We start from the raw sequence: 18,463 nt of genomic DNA on the forward strand, positions 1-18,463 counted from the left end.
GTTTTGTAATGAAAACTTGCATAGGCTGCATAACATACTCTGAAATCAGCATTTCTTAGAACTCATTTCACTTGCAAGTTCTTTAAGACCAAGTTACTTTTTCTCCCTTAATGAGGATTTCTGCCTGATTTAGTGATTAAATTGATAATGTTTAAGGTTTCCATTGAAGGATGTACATCTGTGTTTGATTGTGCCATGTCTTCTTCCTCATGCAGGTAATAGATTTAACTTTTCCTTTCCTTTCTTTCTTTTCTGGACTGAGAATAACACTGTAGCCTTGGCCAAAACTGAGCCAGTTTGGCTGCTTTGGCCGACAGGCTTAATAGAGATGCAAATTGTATTGGCCTAAATTATTTTGGTGACATTGTTTACAACAGTCACTTCAACAAAACAAGCCCCACAAGAGAAAACTGTTTGGACAGTGCAACAGCAAAGCTCAGCCTAGGGGGTCTTCGCCATGAAAGTGGCATTTTTCACACTGCTGTTGACATGGCTCTGGTGACAGCTCAGCAGAGACCAGGCCACCAGGCTGTGGTTTATTTGGGAGATTTATGGCATGCCTGTGACAAAACTGACTAATCTGAAATAGTAAATAGATTTCCTTTCTTGGCCTGACTTACTGGAATAATGCTCTTATATTAAATGTTTGACTAGGCCCACAGGCTCTGCAAGTAATGAGTATTATAAACTTAGGCTCTGTCCTTTATATCCAGTTCCAATATAATGGTACTTATTTCCTCTGTCAAATGCTTTGATATTTACCAACAAAGAGCCTCACTAAACATTAGATTATGTTTGATTTTCATTAAGTTACTTTTTCTGTACTAGTTTTCCTGTCCAGGTTAAAATTCTGTAGCTGAAAATATTATGGCTCAAATTGTGATGATTTTACATCCCTTGGTCTTTATAATGCAAATGGAATGGCAGATAGGATCAATGGGGTCATCAGTGTATCATTACAATGTATGTTTGTATTTTGTGCAGTTCTTTACACACCCTTCTCTGAAGTGGTCCCTGTATTTATATTTTTTAATATATATAGAAGGCTTTCTGCAACTGCTGTTGTTGCTGGTTTTTTTCATTTGCTCCTCTGCAGCATCATTTGCAGTGGAGGGATGAGGAAGAGCTTTTCTTTGTTTCATGTAATGCACATCTATGCATGTACAGCCACAGTAAAAAAAAATAGTAACAGTGTAGTGGGAATGTTCCAATTTTCTCCAACACACATGAGCAGTCCCACTGAATATCAGTAACCACTTTCAGTTTTGGTATTGTGTGCAGCAAGGATGCAGGGAATAAACAGGGAAGTTTATTCTTACAGGCTATAAATCTGTTCACTTTGTTTGCCTTTGTGTTAAAACATAAACCTAACCTCTTTCCTTAAATGAAGCCACACCACCAAATGATTCCCTTTGGAATTTCCTTTGTTTTGCTGTTAACAGACTCTCACCATGCTGTATGTTTGGATCATAATAGGCTCCAACTGACCTGACAGCCGAAGTTAAGTCAGCAAAGTCCTAAAATTTTATACCTTGCTAAATATGAATTACTCCATTCATCTTCCCTGTACTACAGGAAGCACCTAGTGTCCTAAAAAGGTTAACACCTGTCTGGGTTGTGTAAAGAAGCTGGCAGATTTAAATAGCACTAAAAATGTCCTAAAGAAGACAAACCTGTCCTCAGAAATGAAATTATTAAGAGGACTTTCTGTGTTTGCTAGAAGGGGTCCAGTCTTACTCTCCATCTGTGTTGGATGCTTTGGCATTGCTTTCAGTAAAATGAGAATGCAGTTCCTGTGTTAGATCTGTGGTGGGCCTGGCACATGGAGAGTATGGCAAGGCTGGAACTGGGCTTCAGGGAATGTGATGTTCACTGGATACATTTTTTCATATTTTTTTATCTATCTATTAATTTAAATGCAGTCTAGCTCTTGTGTCCCCCATCTAGGAATTTTCTAGGAGTAGCACAGAAAAAGAGAAAAAGATACTGTGACATTCTTCCTGTGGAATTCTGCTTGTACCCTTAAGATGATGCTGTATCCTCTTGGCCTTATTTTCTATGTTCAGATAGTTCCATAGGGTGAGGATCTTTATTTTTTTTTTTTTCTGTTAACTGTAACTTCTTTGGAAGTCTTTTGCAAACCTAGTTGTGGAATTCCAAGTGGATCCATCACTTGGATCTCTTTCTGCCCTTGCTTCAGAGAACCTTGAAGAATACAGAGTTCTGCTTACAAAAGCTGCATTAAATCTTAGTCAGTCTGTCTTCTTTGTGACTCCTAATTTTGTTCTTGCAGGTTTCCATCTGTTTGTCAGGATTGCTGGGGTTGTCTGCAGTTTTCCTGTCTGTTCTGTTTTCCTGGTAACTCCTGGTCAAAGCACTTCATAGCAGACAGGGACACTGTGTGTTGGTCATCTCTGTGCAGCTTCTCTGCTGTGGCCTGGCCTCCAGTGCCAGGCAGGACAGAGGGATGTGTCCCTTTCTCCTGGCAGTGCTGTGCAGCCATGTGCTCTCTACTGGCACCCTGGAGGGGCTCAGCACCGAGGGGATGCTGGTTCAGGGCCTGGTTCCACACATCTGCCTTTGCCATGGAGTCTGTTCCACAGCTGGCTGAGGTGAAATCACCAGCTTTGCTTTTGCTGTGATGCTGAATCTCCATCCACATGGTGGTTAAAGGGCATCATTTGACATTTCATGTTTTGGTGTAATTTTCTGTGTGAAAAACATTTAACAGTCTAGTGGTTTTAAGAGTATTTACCATAAGCAGTGCCATTTGACAGTCATTTTATAAAAGAGTCTTTGAATTTTATATTTTTCTGCTTCAGCACGGAGAAATTTCACACCATCTTAGACATTTGCCCTTTCATATTTCCTAGGATTTTTTAAAAGAATATTTCCTAGGTTTTTATAAAACAAGATTGTCCTTAATTCTTTTTTATTTCTCCTTACAAAATTGTATACTTGTTATATGCAAGGTATGCCTTTGCAGCAGGCAGCTGGAAATTCAAAGTGATCAGTATGAACTGGTGATCCAGGGAAGACAGAAATATTGGTACCTGTAAGGTTTCTGTACCTCCTTTTGTTTTGCAGTACTTTTTGCTGTCTTACAAGTACTCTGACTGTTTAACTGCTTATTATTTTTTTTAATCCCTAAGCTATGTTTTTAATTTAATTAGAAATTGTGTCTCCTTGCATCAGATAAAATAATTAACTTGGATTACAGAAATTACTATCAGCATTTTTCGAAGAGTTTTTGTGGCACCTATGATCAACTTCTAGAATACTGCAAAGAAATCTATGCAAGACAGCCATTGCTGTTGAGCCAGGACATTCTTCTCTGTCAGCTCCAGCCTGAGTTTGATCTTCACATTCCAGGGGAATAAAGCTAGATGGCACAAGGTACATTTTATTCCTTACTGTTTAGATTCCCTTCACCCCATTCCCCGATGCTTTTCCAGCTATTTTTATCTTACAGTTTCCTTGCAACCTTAGAGGTATTTTGGGTAAAAATCACTTTGAAGTTTGCCTGGAAAATACAGGACAAGTCCCAGGTAGGCAGCTCCAGAAGGATTTTGTTTACTGCCTGTGTGAGTGAACGTGGCAGTACCACTGTGTGTTGTGCTGGATCAAGCCAGGGCTGCCAGTCAGCAGACCTGAATCTCTCCCAAATCCTGTTCCAAGGCTGTAACTTGGCCTTAGTTAATTAACCTTCTATTTCCTCAGTTTCCTTATGAAGAATAAAGTGTTAACTTTCTGAGGTCTTTAGCACTTCGGGTTTTTCCGCGTGCATTATGGTTTGCCATTGTACCATGGTGCTGTCACCATGGAGCCAACAGAACACAGCAGCTGTGGTGGAACTTTTTTGTGCTTAGTTGCAGAGATGTTTTCTTTATCATTCTCAATTCCAGTTGCACATATCATGGTGTAAGAACTACAGTTCTTCAAGATGAAAAATATCTCCTCTGACAAAGGCAAGTGTAAAAGCCTAAAGGTATGCAAGGGGTTCAGAACTAAACCAACATAGATCTTGAAATTGCTGATGTCTGTAAACACTGTTTTGCAACAGCTTTTAATATGTGAAATGATGCGCTGCAGATCATGAATCGATCAAATTATAGTGAAGAGTGTGAGATGACAGCATAAAGCAGAGAATGGGAGCAATGCCTAGTTTGTACTACTTATCCCTAGGCTGACAGCATTTTCTGTCATAAATCTGTTTGGTTTATAACTAGGCCATAAACCCTTACATCATGCTGCTGAAATGCAGCAGGATTCTGTAGCTCAAAAATTGTGCATCTATAGAGAAATACATCAGTGATCTGTTAATTAAAATTGCAGTGCTTTAACAGTTATTTACATTTCTTTGCACTCTTGTAACTTGTGCTTTTAGGACTCAGTTTATGTTCCATGTAAATCTGTGCGATCTATTTAAAACTTGTTGTTTCCTTGGCATCATCAAATGCCTTTTTATATATACACGTGTGACTTAACACAATACTCCTTCATACTTTTTGTAATTAGATGGGACTTTGCTGGAACTTCACAGGAGGTTGCTGAGATTAAAGTGAGTTTGGGTTTGTTTTGTTTAAAAGATGTATGAGGGTAGCAAGAACACACAGTTATTAACAGAAACTGAACAAGGAATGAGTTAAAAGGCTTAGCTTAGCTCTGTTAGGAGATTTAGTGTCCTTACAGTTTATTCCATATTTCTTCATATTCTTAATGCTTCCCCATATCTACTTGACACTGAGCAGTCTTGCAGACAGGGAACAAACCTGTGGAACACAATGGGGTTGGGCAAGTCTCTGTGTTTCTACAGAAATAGACCAGTGTACTCTATCTTTAAATGATCTGATTTTAACAATAGCTAAACATACAGCATACACATCTTGCAGCCCTTAACTGATGGAAAACTAAGAGCTCTAGTTTAAAATGACAAGATCTTTTTATTATTTTATCAGTAATAAAACAGGGATGGTAGCAGAGGACTTACTGTGATCTGTACCATGTCTTGCAGTCACATTAGAAATGATCTGTAAATCAGTTTGACAGATTTCATCAATTGGAGCAATATATGCTGGATACACCCCAGTACACATGTTGAAAGGGATGTTCAAACTGCCATTAGTTCAAAACCCATTCTGTTTTTTATAGAATGCAGTGAAATCAAGTGGAGGGAATAAAACACCATCAGTGAAAGGAGAATTAAACACCAGCTGACAAGAGAAAGGTAACACACACTTGGCATTCAGTTTGTAAGCTGAGTGGTGTGTACCAGGAAGAACACCAAAATTAAGCTTTTAAGGCAAAATACATTATAGATTCTTACTTTTTGATAGTGGGCAGGGCTGCAGCAGGACAGTGGCTCTCGGAGACTTGCACTTCAGTTCCAGGCAGTGTTACAGAGGTGACACCAGTTTGCCCCTGCCAGGACAGTTCACTTTGTCCCCAGAGAATCAGGGTATCTGTGGGGCAGCTGCAGCTATTGCTATCCAGTTTTGGAAAGAGGAAGACCATGGGTTATAAGGGGGTTTAAATGAGAGGGTTTGGTCCCAGTTCTGTGTCTCACCTCTGAGGTTCAGCTTCTTGGATTTAGGTGTTTAAAGGTAGTATCTTTGTTCTAGCTTTTGCACTTGTCTAATGAGACACCTTTCATCACCTGAGGTATGTTTCATGCAATAGTTACTGATTACTTCGAAAAAAATTGAGATTTGATATTTGTGAAGCAAAAGGGAAAGTAATACTGTAACTGAAATCTTCTTTATTCACAAGCCACATGTAACTCAGTAATTCCCATTGTGAGGTTCCATACACAGCATGAGCATTGTCCTTCCCCTTTGTCTTGCAGGGACTCACCATGCACACATAGGTACTCCAGGGGAAAAAAAGCAGTTTAACTTTGCTCCTTTCAGGAGGACAATTTTGTACTCATGGAACGCTTTTCACATCCCAGCTTCGGTGTGATCCAGAATCTCTGAGATCAGTGATGATCTTGGGACAGTGGAAGGCAGAGATTTTTGCAGGTGCAGTGCTGTGATCTTTCTGGCTACTATGACTGGTACTGTAGTACTGGTGGTTTACTTTCTTCATTCTGGAAATTTGGTCAGATTGTGTTGAGCAGCTGTGGCCTGGTTTGTAGTCTGTTGCCTCAGAAGGGTTGCTGGCAGCCTCTTATGGGAATGTAAGAGCCAAAACAGAACACAACCCCTCCAGCCTTAGCTTGTCTTCAGTGAGAAGCTGCTGCCATGGCCGGTGGGGGGGTTTGGCTTTTTTTGGATAAATTTTGTTTGCCCTCCTTCCTCCCACCCCTATTTAAAAAACAGCAGCTGGATAGCACAGCACCAAGTGCACATTAATATCAAACAGAATTTTCACTACCATTTTCATATTAATATAAGATTTCAGAATGCAAAGTGAGCTGGATCTGCACATGGGACCACTCTTGCTGTTAAAGGCTTTAGGCTGGAACAGAGCCCAAAATTCTTAGAAGAAATCCAATGTTTCCCGATCAAATATTAATAACATGCTATATAGAATTATATATTTCAAACAAGTTTTATAAATAAAAAGCTAGGCCTTTCAAACCATCAGCAATATTAATTTTGGATTTAAAAGATTATGAAAGATAAACAACCACATAACTGTGACTTAGAAAAATACTGGCCTAGGTTGCATAAAAACCTCCATTAAATAAATATGGAAAGTTTTCACTATGAAAATTCAGTGGCATCGTACTTAAAAAAGCCATAATGAATTAACCATCCCTTAATGACACTCAGGTTGTGTTTCACAAATCACAAACACACAGGAAGTCAGATGGCCCCAAAAGGTGGCAGACTGGGTTAATACAGTTTAACAGAAAGTACTCTTGGTGCGTGCTGCTCGTCCGTGCCAACTTCCTGACGCTGCTGCGGGTGCCAGCTGCAGACCCTGTTCCCTTCTCCTCCAGGCTGCCGTGCTGGCCCACAGGGTCCAGAGGCTGCTACGGAGGTGACTGTGGCTGGGCTTGTGCATCCATCCCTCAGGCCAGTGGTTTCACCTCGGGGTGGGTTACAGTGAGCGGTTCTGGTTTCCAGTCTGGCTGGAAGAAGTGGATGTCGAATGTCCGTGCCCAGTTCTCGAAGACGCGTTTCTCGGTGATGAAGCGGTGGTGGCTGCCCTTGCGGCCCCGCTCGTGGGAAATGTACATTGTGCACTCGTCTGGTCCCAGAGGTTCATAGTAGTGATAAGGTACTGAAAGATGATTAGGATCCCTGTGAAAAAAAGAAAATAGATGGAAGCCCAAGATGTTCTTTTTCATTGATTGGAAAGATGCTATCTTTAATGAAAAGATGGCCTCAAATCCACTTTTTCTCCCAGTTAAACTATGTAGCTGATTTTTTTCTTGCACATCTAATACATCAGAATGGGGCAAAGGTGTTCTCTTTGTTTTTTCTTTTGCTCTCCTTTAATCCTCTTCCTTCCAGTTAAATAAAGGACAGCAGTAACTCTGAAACAAGGGAGAGTGCTGCAGGGCTATGTTACTACTATGAATTTAGAAGTAAACTGCTTAAAAGAGATTTAAATCTAGGTGGCGATTTGTAAAAGGTCTTGCTAGCTTCAGGTATTTACTGAACTGGGTAAGAAAGAGAAGATGATAGATGAGGTGGTTATCTGTGTCACCTCAGCTCAGCCGAACGTTCCCAGCACACTGCGCCAGGTTCTGAGAGCGCAGCTTCAATGAGTGTCTGCATGCCAGGTCAGTGGTGCAGGCTGCTGTTGCTGGTGCTTTAATCAAATGCCTGATGCACAGATGAGTTCTTTACAACAGCAGCTTTCATGTATCTAAGCTAAAAATTAAAACAGTTCACCCACAGTATCTCTGACTTTGTGAACCCGTTCACATTTCCCAGTGGGAGATGAGTGACTTGTGGTGACACACTGGATACGCTAAACACCAATTAGATACTTAGGATGAAGTTCATTTTAGCAGTTCTGACCTCAGTGTTTCCATGTAACACTCTGTAAATGGTACATTTGTATTATAATAAGTCAGAGCACTTCATTTTCCTTTTGTTTTAATCTCTACATTAACCTGTACCTACGACGGTTTTTTACTTTGGGCATGGGCATTTGGGGCAGACAGGAACTCCCACAACTCTGTCATAAATACTAAGAGAGCAAGCTGTCCCAGACAGAATTACCCAATTGTATCCCTCTCTCCCCAGTGCTGTGGCAGAAAATTCCCAGTATCAGCACTTAGTGAAGCTTTGGGAGCTGCTCTGTGCTACTGCCTGAGCTGAATAGGATCCTAGCACAGAGCGAGAAATCTGATACAGACTCAGGGCTGTCAGCTCTAATATACAGTTGATTATTTTCATTTTGAAGAGCTAATATTTAAGGTCACTTTCAATTGAATGCATCCACAATCTGTCAGTAGTCTGTGCTGGTCATTATTTTTACTGTGTAATTCTGTCACCTACGCAATTTTCTAATGTTTCTTATTTTGCCATTATCCATATTGTATATGCAAAGGTAATGTATGATATTGCTGCTGCTTTCCATTTGTGCCTTAGATTAACGTTTTAATTCGATCAATCTGGCTTCCTTGTAACATAGCATGGTGATCAATCTTACAGGACCAGAACAAAAATAAAATTACATTTCTAGAATAAGATGGATTCTAAACTTATTAAATATATTCTCACTGGAATACATAAGAGTGAAACAAAATCCTTCATTGCTTCACCTACAGAAAATGTATTTGTAATCTAAAGCTGCCCTTCATAGAGAATTTTATTATTTCTAAACTACAACTATTAGAACTAAATCTTCAATTATTTTTTCACCTTTTTGATACATTGGACCTCTTATTGTTGCTTAAATGAATCATTTGTATGGTTACTATAAATCTAATAGGATACATTTTCATGTGTTGTGTTTTTGTTAAGAACTACTAAACAAATGGGCCTCTGCCTCTCATTTAGACTGCTCTTCCTTCCTGCACTAAAGCTGGATTTTACTCTTGGGTCCTCAACAGTACACCTGTATTGCTTGGTTCAAATTTACTGCTTTAACGTTAGGATTAGTAAAGTTGAAATTATATCTCCAATAGACTTGGGAAAAATGCAGCCCCAGTTAAGGGGGCAAAGAGAGCCTGTGAGGCTGCTGGTCCCGACATCTCCAGGCAAGGTGTTTGTGAAGCCAGGAATTCCAATTCCATCAAAGGCTCTCAACTAACACCAGTGTATCCTTAGAGGATGTCCTTGGCTCCTACCAGGCTGTACCAGGCACTGCATCCTGTGCACCATCCCACCAGAAACAGCCCAGAAGCACCTGGAGCACAGGGGCTGGCAGGTGAGAGAGGCAGGAGCTCAGTCCTGCAAGACTCAGGCCTTGTGTGCAGCTTTGCTGGCTGAACAGGGGGTTGAGATCAGGACATGAATGGCAGCTGTGGCTGCAAACCTCTCTAGGACTACTCTGCAGCTGACTGAGCTTTTAAGGCTAAATTCCAAAAGCTGTCATTTAGATTTGGAATTCTGAAAGGTATTTACATATGGAGGACTGTCTCATTTTATGGGAGTTCTGGATTCCCCCAGATTGCATACTGGTAAGCTTTGGATTTGAACTCTGGCTTGAGTACACCATAACCTAAATTAACTGAGCTACGTTATCTTCTAGCTGCAATTAGCTTGTGTCACCAGCAAATGAAATGCATGAGTAATTTCTGTACAGAAATTGCTTGCCACCTCATTTATTAACATTAAAACAGATGCTGTTTTATCACTGACTGATACTGGACATTAATCAGTATTTTGTCAGACTCCACATGCATATTAATATCACAGCTGGGAGGAATCTCAGGAAGTTCCTGTGTAAAATATCCTGTACTTCCTGCCTGATCACCTGCCAGCACAGCACCCGTGGAAGTGCTTGTACCCCTGTCAATCAGCTACTGTTTGCCACTTGAGTGCACATTTTCCCACAAATGGTATCCACCTACAGCAAAAGCTGGAAATACTGCAAAAAAGAAGGCAGGGAAACCAGGCCACCCCGTAACACATTCTGTCCAGCCTCTTTCCTTAGAAATAAAGAGCCACAATAAATCAGCCCTCTAAAACTATAGGTACTCACACACTTGTAAAATAATTCATATTTTGATGTGTGAGTAAAGTGTCCTTTATATGTTGAATGATGGGCAAGGTGTTGTGTCAGGACCATGAAGATTTCTAGATAGAATTTTTTTGCTTTCTATTCCCAGGATCTCCTTTCCCTGACCTCCATAATTAGTCCTGTTTTCCAGACCACGTATGCATTTTGTTATTAAGCTAATGAGGTGAGGCATATGGACCAAAGAGCAGGACCAGCTCACATACAGCTTACAGTGTCTCATAAGCTCCAGGAAATGTAACCAGTAACAACTGCTGCTTTGCATTTGATTTAAAGGAACTGAAAGTGGAGAGAGAGAGAGAGAGAGAGAGAGCAGTAAGAAAACACTAAAGTCTTTCAAATACCAGTTTTCAGGTGAATTATCATGGAAAATGGCCTGGGAATCAAATGAGGATTCTTAAAGGAAAATTATCTGGTTCAATAACTGGAACAAAAATTATTCATATTAGTTAAAACAAGGCTCAGAATTAAGTTTGTGGGAGTTCCAGAGGGCCTATGAAGAGAAGAGTTAAAGACGGTTCATCTCACTAACCCCTTGAGTTTTCCTTGTGTACAGGAGTACCCTGAGACCTGCAGGGAACCAGCCTTTCTGTCCCTGCTGCCCATAATGCCACAGACAGGGCTGGAATTCCACACTCATTAAGGCTTGGCTTGTCCTTCCCAGCCCTGCTGCTGAGCACCCACAAAGGGAAGCAGCAGCACTGCGGTGCCTTCAGGAATTGTTGTGCTATCTGGGCACCGCTGTCAGGCTGCTGAAGGGAGGCAAGAGGAGAACCCTGCACGTCCCAGGAGGGAGTCCTGTGCATGCAACGGGCTGCCAAAGGGAGTTCTGAGACAGAAGTGCTTCCTGTCCGGGAAAGGCTTGGATTGGATCCCTGGGCACTGGAAAAAATACAGCAAGATGGCTTGTCTGTCTTGGGACAAAAGAGTGAGAGGTATGCACACTTTACAGAAATGTTTGCGATGTGCATGGAAGCACAAACTTCCATTTTATTACAGAATGTACAAGACAGAAGTATTTAGCAGCATGAGAGCAAATATCGAGCCATTGACCCTTTACATAAATCTGTAGCGAGCAAAGCGGTTGAAATTACTTCTAGCTTTACTGTAAAGTACTAGAATTTTATAATAATCAGGACACCAAGTCCAGTTCAGCTATGAAACTCAGTGTCCAGTGAAAGTAAATAGAAATTAATCTAAACCACCTTGTTGCAAGTAATAGTGACAAATCTTTTAGTCTGTGCTCCAGACTCCTTCACTAGACTATTTTTCCTGCATGGGTGCAAAGCAATTAGGTTAATGATCTTAAGCTAATAATTTGTAACAGAATCAACAGCATGAAATTCATGGTACCTTTGAGGTGTCCTTCACGTTACAGATGTGACGCTAATTTAGTTCTGTGACAGTGATCACCACACTCATTCCACAAATTAATACTTAAAAATGAATGGGTATCTATCTGCTGAAGTTATAAATTTGGTGATATTAATTCTAAATAGAAATAAGATTTTTTGGGGGTTGTTTTTTACTTTTTTAATCTTAATGATTTTTAGCTTCACAGCAAGTAGGATGCCCACACCATTTAGCACACACACATTTTTGTGGGTTTTTTGGGAGTTTTTTGTTTTGATTTTTTTTATTTTAACGGTAGATTCTTATTCTATCTGACTGAAAACCAGGAAATATGGCTTACAATTGCAGAATATTTCTTTCTTTCTTTCTGCTATTCTGTTCTGTTGTCATATAACTTCTTAATGAGTGGCTGAAGAGCCAGCTAAGAAGGTTAACTCTATTTATGACAAGAAACTCCTTTCACAGATCTTCATGGACAGCTTTTTCCAGGCATGGCAACTACAGTTTTCCCCTTCATCACCTGGGGAATCAAGCTGAAGTAAAGATTTTTCATATTACTTTGATTAAGAAATGACCTTTTCCCTTTTTACAACCAGGTATGTGTACCTTTATGTTAAGATTTTTTTTTATGCAGGCTGTAAGAACAATTACATCTTTCACTGGTAGGACTCATCTACAGCCTTTCTTGTGTTATAATTTAAGTCCATTTTATTTCAGTGTAGTGATTCTATGAAAGCCTTTCACATGTTCTTAGTGACATTTTTAGTCTCTCTCAAAACACTTTGTTTGGGTTTAGTTGAGTTTTCTAATATGTATCTAAACTAATCTGACTAGGTCTGAAAAGTCAGGATTACACATTATTTTGCAGTGAAATGCTGTCTTCTTTATTTTTAGATCATCAGTTTAAGAATTACTTCCATGTGCCACTGGAATACAGCCACTTCTGGAGTAAGACAGACCAGCCACTTACAGAAATTGAAGTAGTATGTGTTGGCCAACTGAGATCAGAGGAATGAGATGCTGTGCTGCAGAAGGTATTTGTGTTGTCTGGCATATCTGATCTAGTTTGCTATTTTCCTTGGAGAATTCATGATGAAGCCTGGCAGTACATCACAGCATTTATCATCAGTGTTTTGTTATAATTTGTAGAAATTCTCACAAAGTGGAGTTTAGTGTTGACATTTTGTGCTGTGATTTCTTCAGGGACTTCTATAACGTGCCCAAGACAAATGCAGATTCCTGAAGAATCCTTTTAAGTGTTCAGAGGAAAGTCAAAGCAGTTCTATTCTTTGAGACTAACCCAGCAGCGCAGCCTTGCCCTCCCTGCCCTGAAAGGCATGGGAATTACCCAATGAATCAGACTTGACAGAGATCACTACATTAGCAACAGAAAATTTAAGCAGGTACTTCTTGGTGAAAGGGGTTTGTGAGCAGGTGATCAAACATTGCACTGAGGCCTCATTCCAGACTGGCTCCAGCTCTTCCTGGGTCACCCAGCAGGACAAATGGGATCAGCAATGGCTGTGGGCAGGAGCCAGTGCTGGGCTAGTGCTGGGTGGGCAGGTGAGACTTAGGTCAGCATCAATATTGCTGATGTAATACAAATTTGTCTGTATTCATACTGCTATCTTGTGGCTAATGTAATTTTGGTCTAGCACTAGAAGTTCTGAAGACTCTCTCTGTGTCACTGATCCATAGTGGGAAAACCTTAACCAGGACCTGGGGTCTGTGTCCTGAACATGGCTGGAGGCATGACCCAGCTGGAAAACATGTGCAAGCTGTTCCTTAGGACAGCAGCTTCCACAGACACAACTTGTGCTGCTTCTGCCTCGTGTGAGCCACCCCCTGCCACGCCCCAAACAGGTGAGTACAGAACATTCTCTGGGTCCAAATGCACAGGGAGGGGTTTTGTGGGGATTATTTAGGAAGCTGCAAGATTTGCATTCATGTGACAGAGGTACAATAATGTTAATTTGAGTTGCACAGAAAGTTCAATTTATAAACTAGTCACTGTGAGAACACTGTTCCTCGATTAATTTGGGGGGAACTCGAAAAACAAATTAAAAGTAATGTTTTCCAGTACTTCTTTCTTCAGATTAATTTCATGCCAATTATTGCATTACATTTAGCTGATAAATATTCAGAGACTAAAAGAAAGCAACAAGATGGATTAATTCTCCAGCAGTACAAACAAAATTTTAAAATATTTTATATAACATAATTAAATGCTATTTGTTGTTTTCAGAAAGAGATCATGGGACATCTTAATTACTTGCTTTAAGAGGACTGAAGACCTGTTGCAGAGCAAAAAGATTAAAAGATTCAGATATTTATCTGTAACATTAACTTAGTTGGCTAATAATGGTTCCAAAATAAATCCTACCTGCAGAAATCCGGTGGCACCATGCCATAAACATTTATCCTGTCGCAGAGCTCTAATGCGATAGTCATTGTGAACCAGCCCGTGCTAAGCCAAGTGTTGGATATCTTCCTGAAAGCAAAAACATAATTAAGTTTCTAAGCTGACAAATAATTCTTGAGATTTATTTATTTATTTGTTCATTCATTCTGAAGCAATTTCTCGGCATTTTCTTCATTCTTGTAAAAGGCTTTGAAAACTGGGCAACCAAGACTACTTTGCTCATCCATCTTTTAGTGATTTTTCTGGTGCCTCCTGTCAGTGGAGTAATCTGGGCAGAAACTTTCCTCACTGTAATTAATATTAGGCACAGCAACGTTAATATTTAGCTGACCTTTTGGCTCGGTTTTGGAAGCTCCCAGCCCCTCACTGTGACTGACTGCTGGTGGGAAAGTCTTTAGTTGGTTGCAGCTCTGACTGTCCCACAGCCAGCCTGGGAAATCTTCATCCTAGGAACCACCCTGGCTGCCATGCCTTAGAATGGGATGAGAGCACTGGCAGGGAGCCCTGCAGGGCAGTGCCTCTCCTGCCTTCACTGCAGGCTGGGACGTGGCTTTAAAAGAAGCTCCACTGATCCCACCATTAATTATGCAAAGTAGGAAATACCACCCTGTAACTTCTCAGATGTAAGGGATTTACAAGTTGTGTTTAAACTTTTCTGTATCATAAAATTATCTGCAAAATGGCAGCAGTAATGTTTCCTTTTCCTCTCATGTGCTTGGCAGTGCTGCTTAGTTTCCAAGAGTTGGGTTCTATGATGGTTATTGGATGTCTGGCACGTGCACTGGAATTCCCATTCAAGTTCCTGCAGTGGCTCTATGTTGTGGGAGAGCTGGCACTCTTGGAATGGAAGGATCAAGGAAATGTCAGCAAAGAAAATATCTCAAAGGTGTCACTAGGGCATGTGTGGGGACTAGCACCCCTCTTAGACATGGAGGCACAGAAAGTCGGGTTTGCTTCAGAGAAAATGAGTTCACTCAAAGGTCTCCTTTCAAATGCTATTAAAGAATAAGACAGGACTTCTCCTTAATGCCTCACCCAGCTAGGAAAGTCCCACAGGAAGAAGTTCAAGCTTTTGTTATCTGCAGCCCAAAGAGCCCGCAGATTCCTGCTGACAGCCTATCACAGTGACTGCCTCTCCCTTCATCTCCTACTAAAGCTGAGGCACCAAGAGAGCAAGAGCAGGCTCTGGGAAGGCCTGGGCACTGTACCAGAATGTTTTAATGTGGACCTACATTAATCCCATTCCCCCACACCTGTATCTGCCAGATACCTGTGAAACTTTGTAACAGCTCCCCCAAAAAATCACAGCATGAGAACATGAGGTTCTCTTCTGAAGAGTCACCAGGGAATCCCAGGTCCTGGCCCAAGTTCCAAGGCCATCTTTTACAGTTTACCCAGTGATAGCAGGATGTGGAACAGTCTTGGAAGCAGGGACCTGAGGCCACAAAAGTCACTGCAAGCAAGTGCCAGCAACCACTACCATCTAATTCAGCCAGCAGCAGCCACCACGCAGCTTCCCAGGCTGATGCTAAACAAGCTGGTTCCAAGTAGGTCACCTACAGGGCAGTAGGAGGAGAAGTTTTGAGCACTGTCAGATTGAGGAATGCCTTGTACCAAGGTTTCCCATTTCCTCAGGGACTGCAAGGCAAAAAAAAAAAAACGTGGTGGCGTCTCTGCCAGCTACTTAAAAGACACTTCTAAACATAAGGGAATTCTTTGACTAAATACGCCTGGAGGATGTTGAGGAGCCCAGGTAATTTGTCCTGTCCTTAGTGGATCACCTGGTAACATATAAACTCCCTGAACACACATCTTTACTGCTCCTGACACACAGACTCTCAAGCTAGCTTTAGCATTTGGAGAATGACATGTTATAAGCATCTCATTATTTCCAATTATGGGGCCTTATTTATTTTCTGACTGCGCACTCAAGCTTGGGGGTGGTGGTGCAGTTTGTCACAATGTCATAGCTGGGTCATAAGCTCAGTGGAGGCCTTCAGGCACAGCAACAATATAAACACTAAGAATTTTTGGCTCAAAAATATTAGGAAAGAGAATAGTAGAGAAAAGCTTAAAAATTTTGCTTCTCTGCCACCTGAGAGTTTCTGAGCTCTGAATCACTAGATAATTCAGGAACATGTTCAGGCTAAGAGTGCTCTGGAGCTTGCTCATGTCCACTTTTTGAGGTACCAAACACTCACATTCCAAAACCAGGGGAGCAACTGCAGCCAGACCACGGCCAAAGCTTTGCACAGGTCAGGACACCCTGGTAGGCTCTCTGCTGGCTTAGTTGTCTTTCTGCTTACACACACTTAGGCATAATTTAGTGTTTTCCATAAACAGGAGAACAACTGAATCTAACTAAACTGGCTTAGAAGCTGAATAAGCAAATAAAGATTTCAAAATTCATTCAAGTACCACTCTGCCTTCTTTAAATACAATGTCTGAAGGACAGCAACACAAAAACACGGTTACAGTGTCTTGCATTTCATAAAAGATCTGAGCAAGAGTCCAACAAAAAAATACTGTTTTTATACCTAATCAGCAGTAATGAGAGAATATGAAGAACTGTCATGTGCTTATTAGGGGAAATTATCAGATATTCTTTTATATGATGAACTAACACACTGTGCTGATAATTCTGTAGTGCACACTAAATTACAATTAAAGGCCTTTCTGCTCCACCAAAATCTCATTTATAATCTCTATGGAAATACTCTTCCTGCAGTTATTTCATTTATGCTGCTTTTATCTAATTACTATAATATTGGCTCTGAATCATATTTTCTTAATGTACCCTTATTCAATTATAAAGTTATTTTCAAGTACAGTTACTTTATAATGCCAAATATATTGCTCTGCAGCCTTTGTCTTTCACCATGCTATTTAACTGGCAATGTTTTCTGAAGGTTCTTCTTAATTTCAAAATAATTTTTTTCCAAAAAGCATAATACATCCAATTACCTTTTTTCTCATCATTTTCAGGATGGAAATGAATAGTCTTATTCTTGCAACCTTGCAATCGTGCTTCTCTCTCCCTCCTTTGTTTCTTGTAGGCACTAATGTTGAGAGCTCAGCAGAAACCTCCTGGGGAACAGCAGCATTCTGGGCCATATCTGAGCAATGTTCTCAGCTCAAATTCTGATCTGAGCAATGTTATGCTCCTGCCCCCACAAGCACCTGAATTTTCTCCCTTACAAATTCTTTTCTACCCATGTTTCATCTTCCCTTTCTTCTATGCAGCTCATTCATTTTCATCTCCCATTTTAATCTTCTTAGCCCTTCAAATATGCTGTCTGTGCCCTCTAAAATCAACAGGGCCTGTTCCTCAGGCTGAATTTTGCTGGCATCTGAGTGCCCTTGATTCACGCTGGGAGTTCAGGGTGCCCATGACTGAGTGCACTATAAACTCGTTACAATGCCGTTAATGGCTCAAATACCTTGAGAATATTTCAGGAGCTGAGCTTGGGGCTTGTGCAGAAAAGGAAAAGCTTTCATCACACACTTAACACAGGCCTCTGGCTTTGGATGGGTGATGCAGAACCAGAAAGAGCAGCTTGCCTGAAATTGCACAGCATGTGCCAGAAAAAGAACAGGATCCTGGCAGTGTCAGGGAAGGAACAGGACCCTGGCTCCCCGTGGCAGAACTCAAGTTCTGAGAGTGGAGCAGGGAGGGAAACTGTTCCTCAGAACTGGGGACAGCATGTGATCCTACCCTGAATCACCAAAAACATGCCTTTGTAAATACTGAGCACACAGATAACCCCCTGCACATTTCTCAAAGGGTTCAAATGCTTAATTCACCTTCTCACTTCGCTTTACTCTGGAAAAGACAAATACATTACAATTGGCAGGGTATCCCCCCTTGTTATCCTTCCTTCTTGTTCTGGCAGAGACCCAAATACACCAATTGGAAGAAAAAGAGAGCTTTTACTGTTACAAAACTGACCAAGTTACTCTGTGCTCTGGTTTGAGCCTGAGTCTGCCATGAACTCAGATCCACTATAACCGAAAAAAGCATTTTCAAAGGCAGCAAATGCCAAGCAAAAGTTGTCTTCAGCTAAGAGGATACAACAGTTTCCTCTAACATTGTTTCTGCCTTTCTCACATAGCCCAGAAAATGAAAACTGTGCTTGAGTCCACAAGAGGATCGATCCCTGTTCAAGCTTTGGTATGCATGTTTTGTATTTGTAAAGTGGCATATCTGACTGTGAGTTACTGCACAATAAACCTACCTCTTCATTTGTATCTAAGTGCAGACCCTGTGCCATTTTTATAGCAGCATATTTAATAAATAAAAAAATAGAACTTCATTAAAAATAAATGTCTATTATGGGAAGTCTTTGATTTGAACGCCCATTTTCAAACATTATATGTGAAAATACTCAAGTACTGCAGTGGGTCACTTACTACAAATTTGATTTGAAGATCAGCCTACAAGTCTCATAAACAGTCTCATAAAGATGTAACTATCATAATAACTTCCCATTTTCCAGTTGCAAATGTAAGATGAACTGTTCTGAAGCACCTAATGTATGACTA

The 18,463-nt window shown here is 40.8% G+C and overlaps 1 protein-coding gene and 1 long non-coding RNA gene across 3 annotated transcripts in view; one reads left to right on the top strand and one right to left on the bottom strand.

Moving 5' to 3' along the window:
• Positions 1-4,923: 4,923 nt before the first annotated feature.
• Positions 4,924-18,463, bottom strand: part of ST6GALNAC5 (ST6 N-acetylgalactosaminide alpha-2,6-sialyltransferase 5) — a 119,841-nt gene continuing 106,301 nt past the window's right edge. For both annotated transcript variants that reach the window (XM_086841407.1, XM_086841405.1), the window contains 2 exons: positions 13,883-13,990; positions 4,924-7,250 (listed from right to left, as the gene is read on the bottom strand). In XM_086841407.1, the coding sequence (XP_086697533.1) occupies positions 7,019-7,250; positions 13,883-13,990 (340 nt within the window). In that variant the 3' untranslated portion in view covers positions 4,924-7,018. The remainder of the gene's footprint in view (positions 7,251-13,882; positions 13,991-18,463) is intronic.
• On the top strand, positions 11,965-18,245 carry LOC147651679 (uncharacterized). Its single transcript, XR_015273626.1, has 4 exons — positions 11,965-12,095; positions 12,394-12,533; positions 13,198-13,362; positions 18,034-18,245. It is a non-coding gene; the product is annotated as an uncharacterized LOC147651679 (long non-coding RNA).

This window comes from Cyanistes caeruleus, chromosome 9 (genome assembly GCF_971803275.1).
Source record: "Cyanistes caeruleus chromosome 9, bCyaCae1.hap1.1, whole genome shotgun sequence".
In the NCBI taxonomy this organism is placed as follows: Eukaryota; Metazoa; Chordata; class Aves; order Passeriformes; family Paridae; genus Cyanistes; species Cyanistes caeruleus.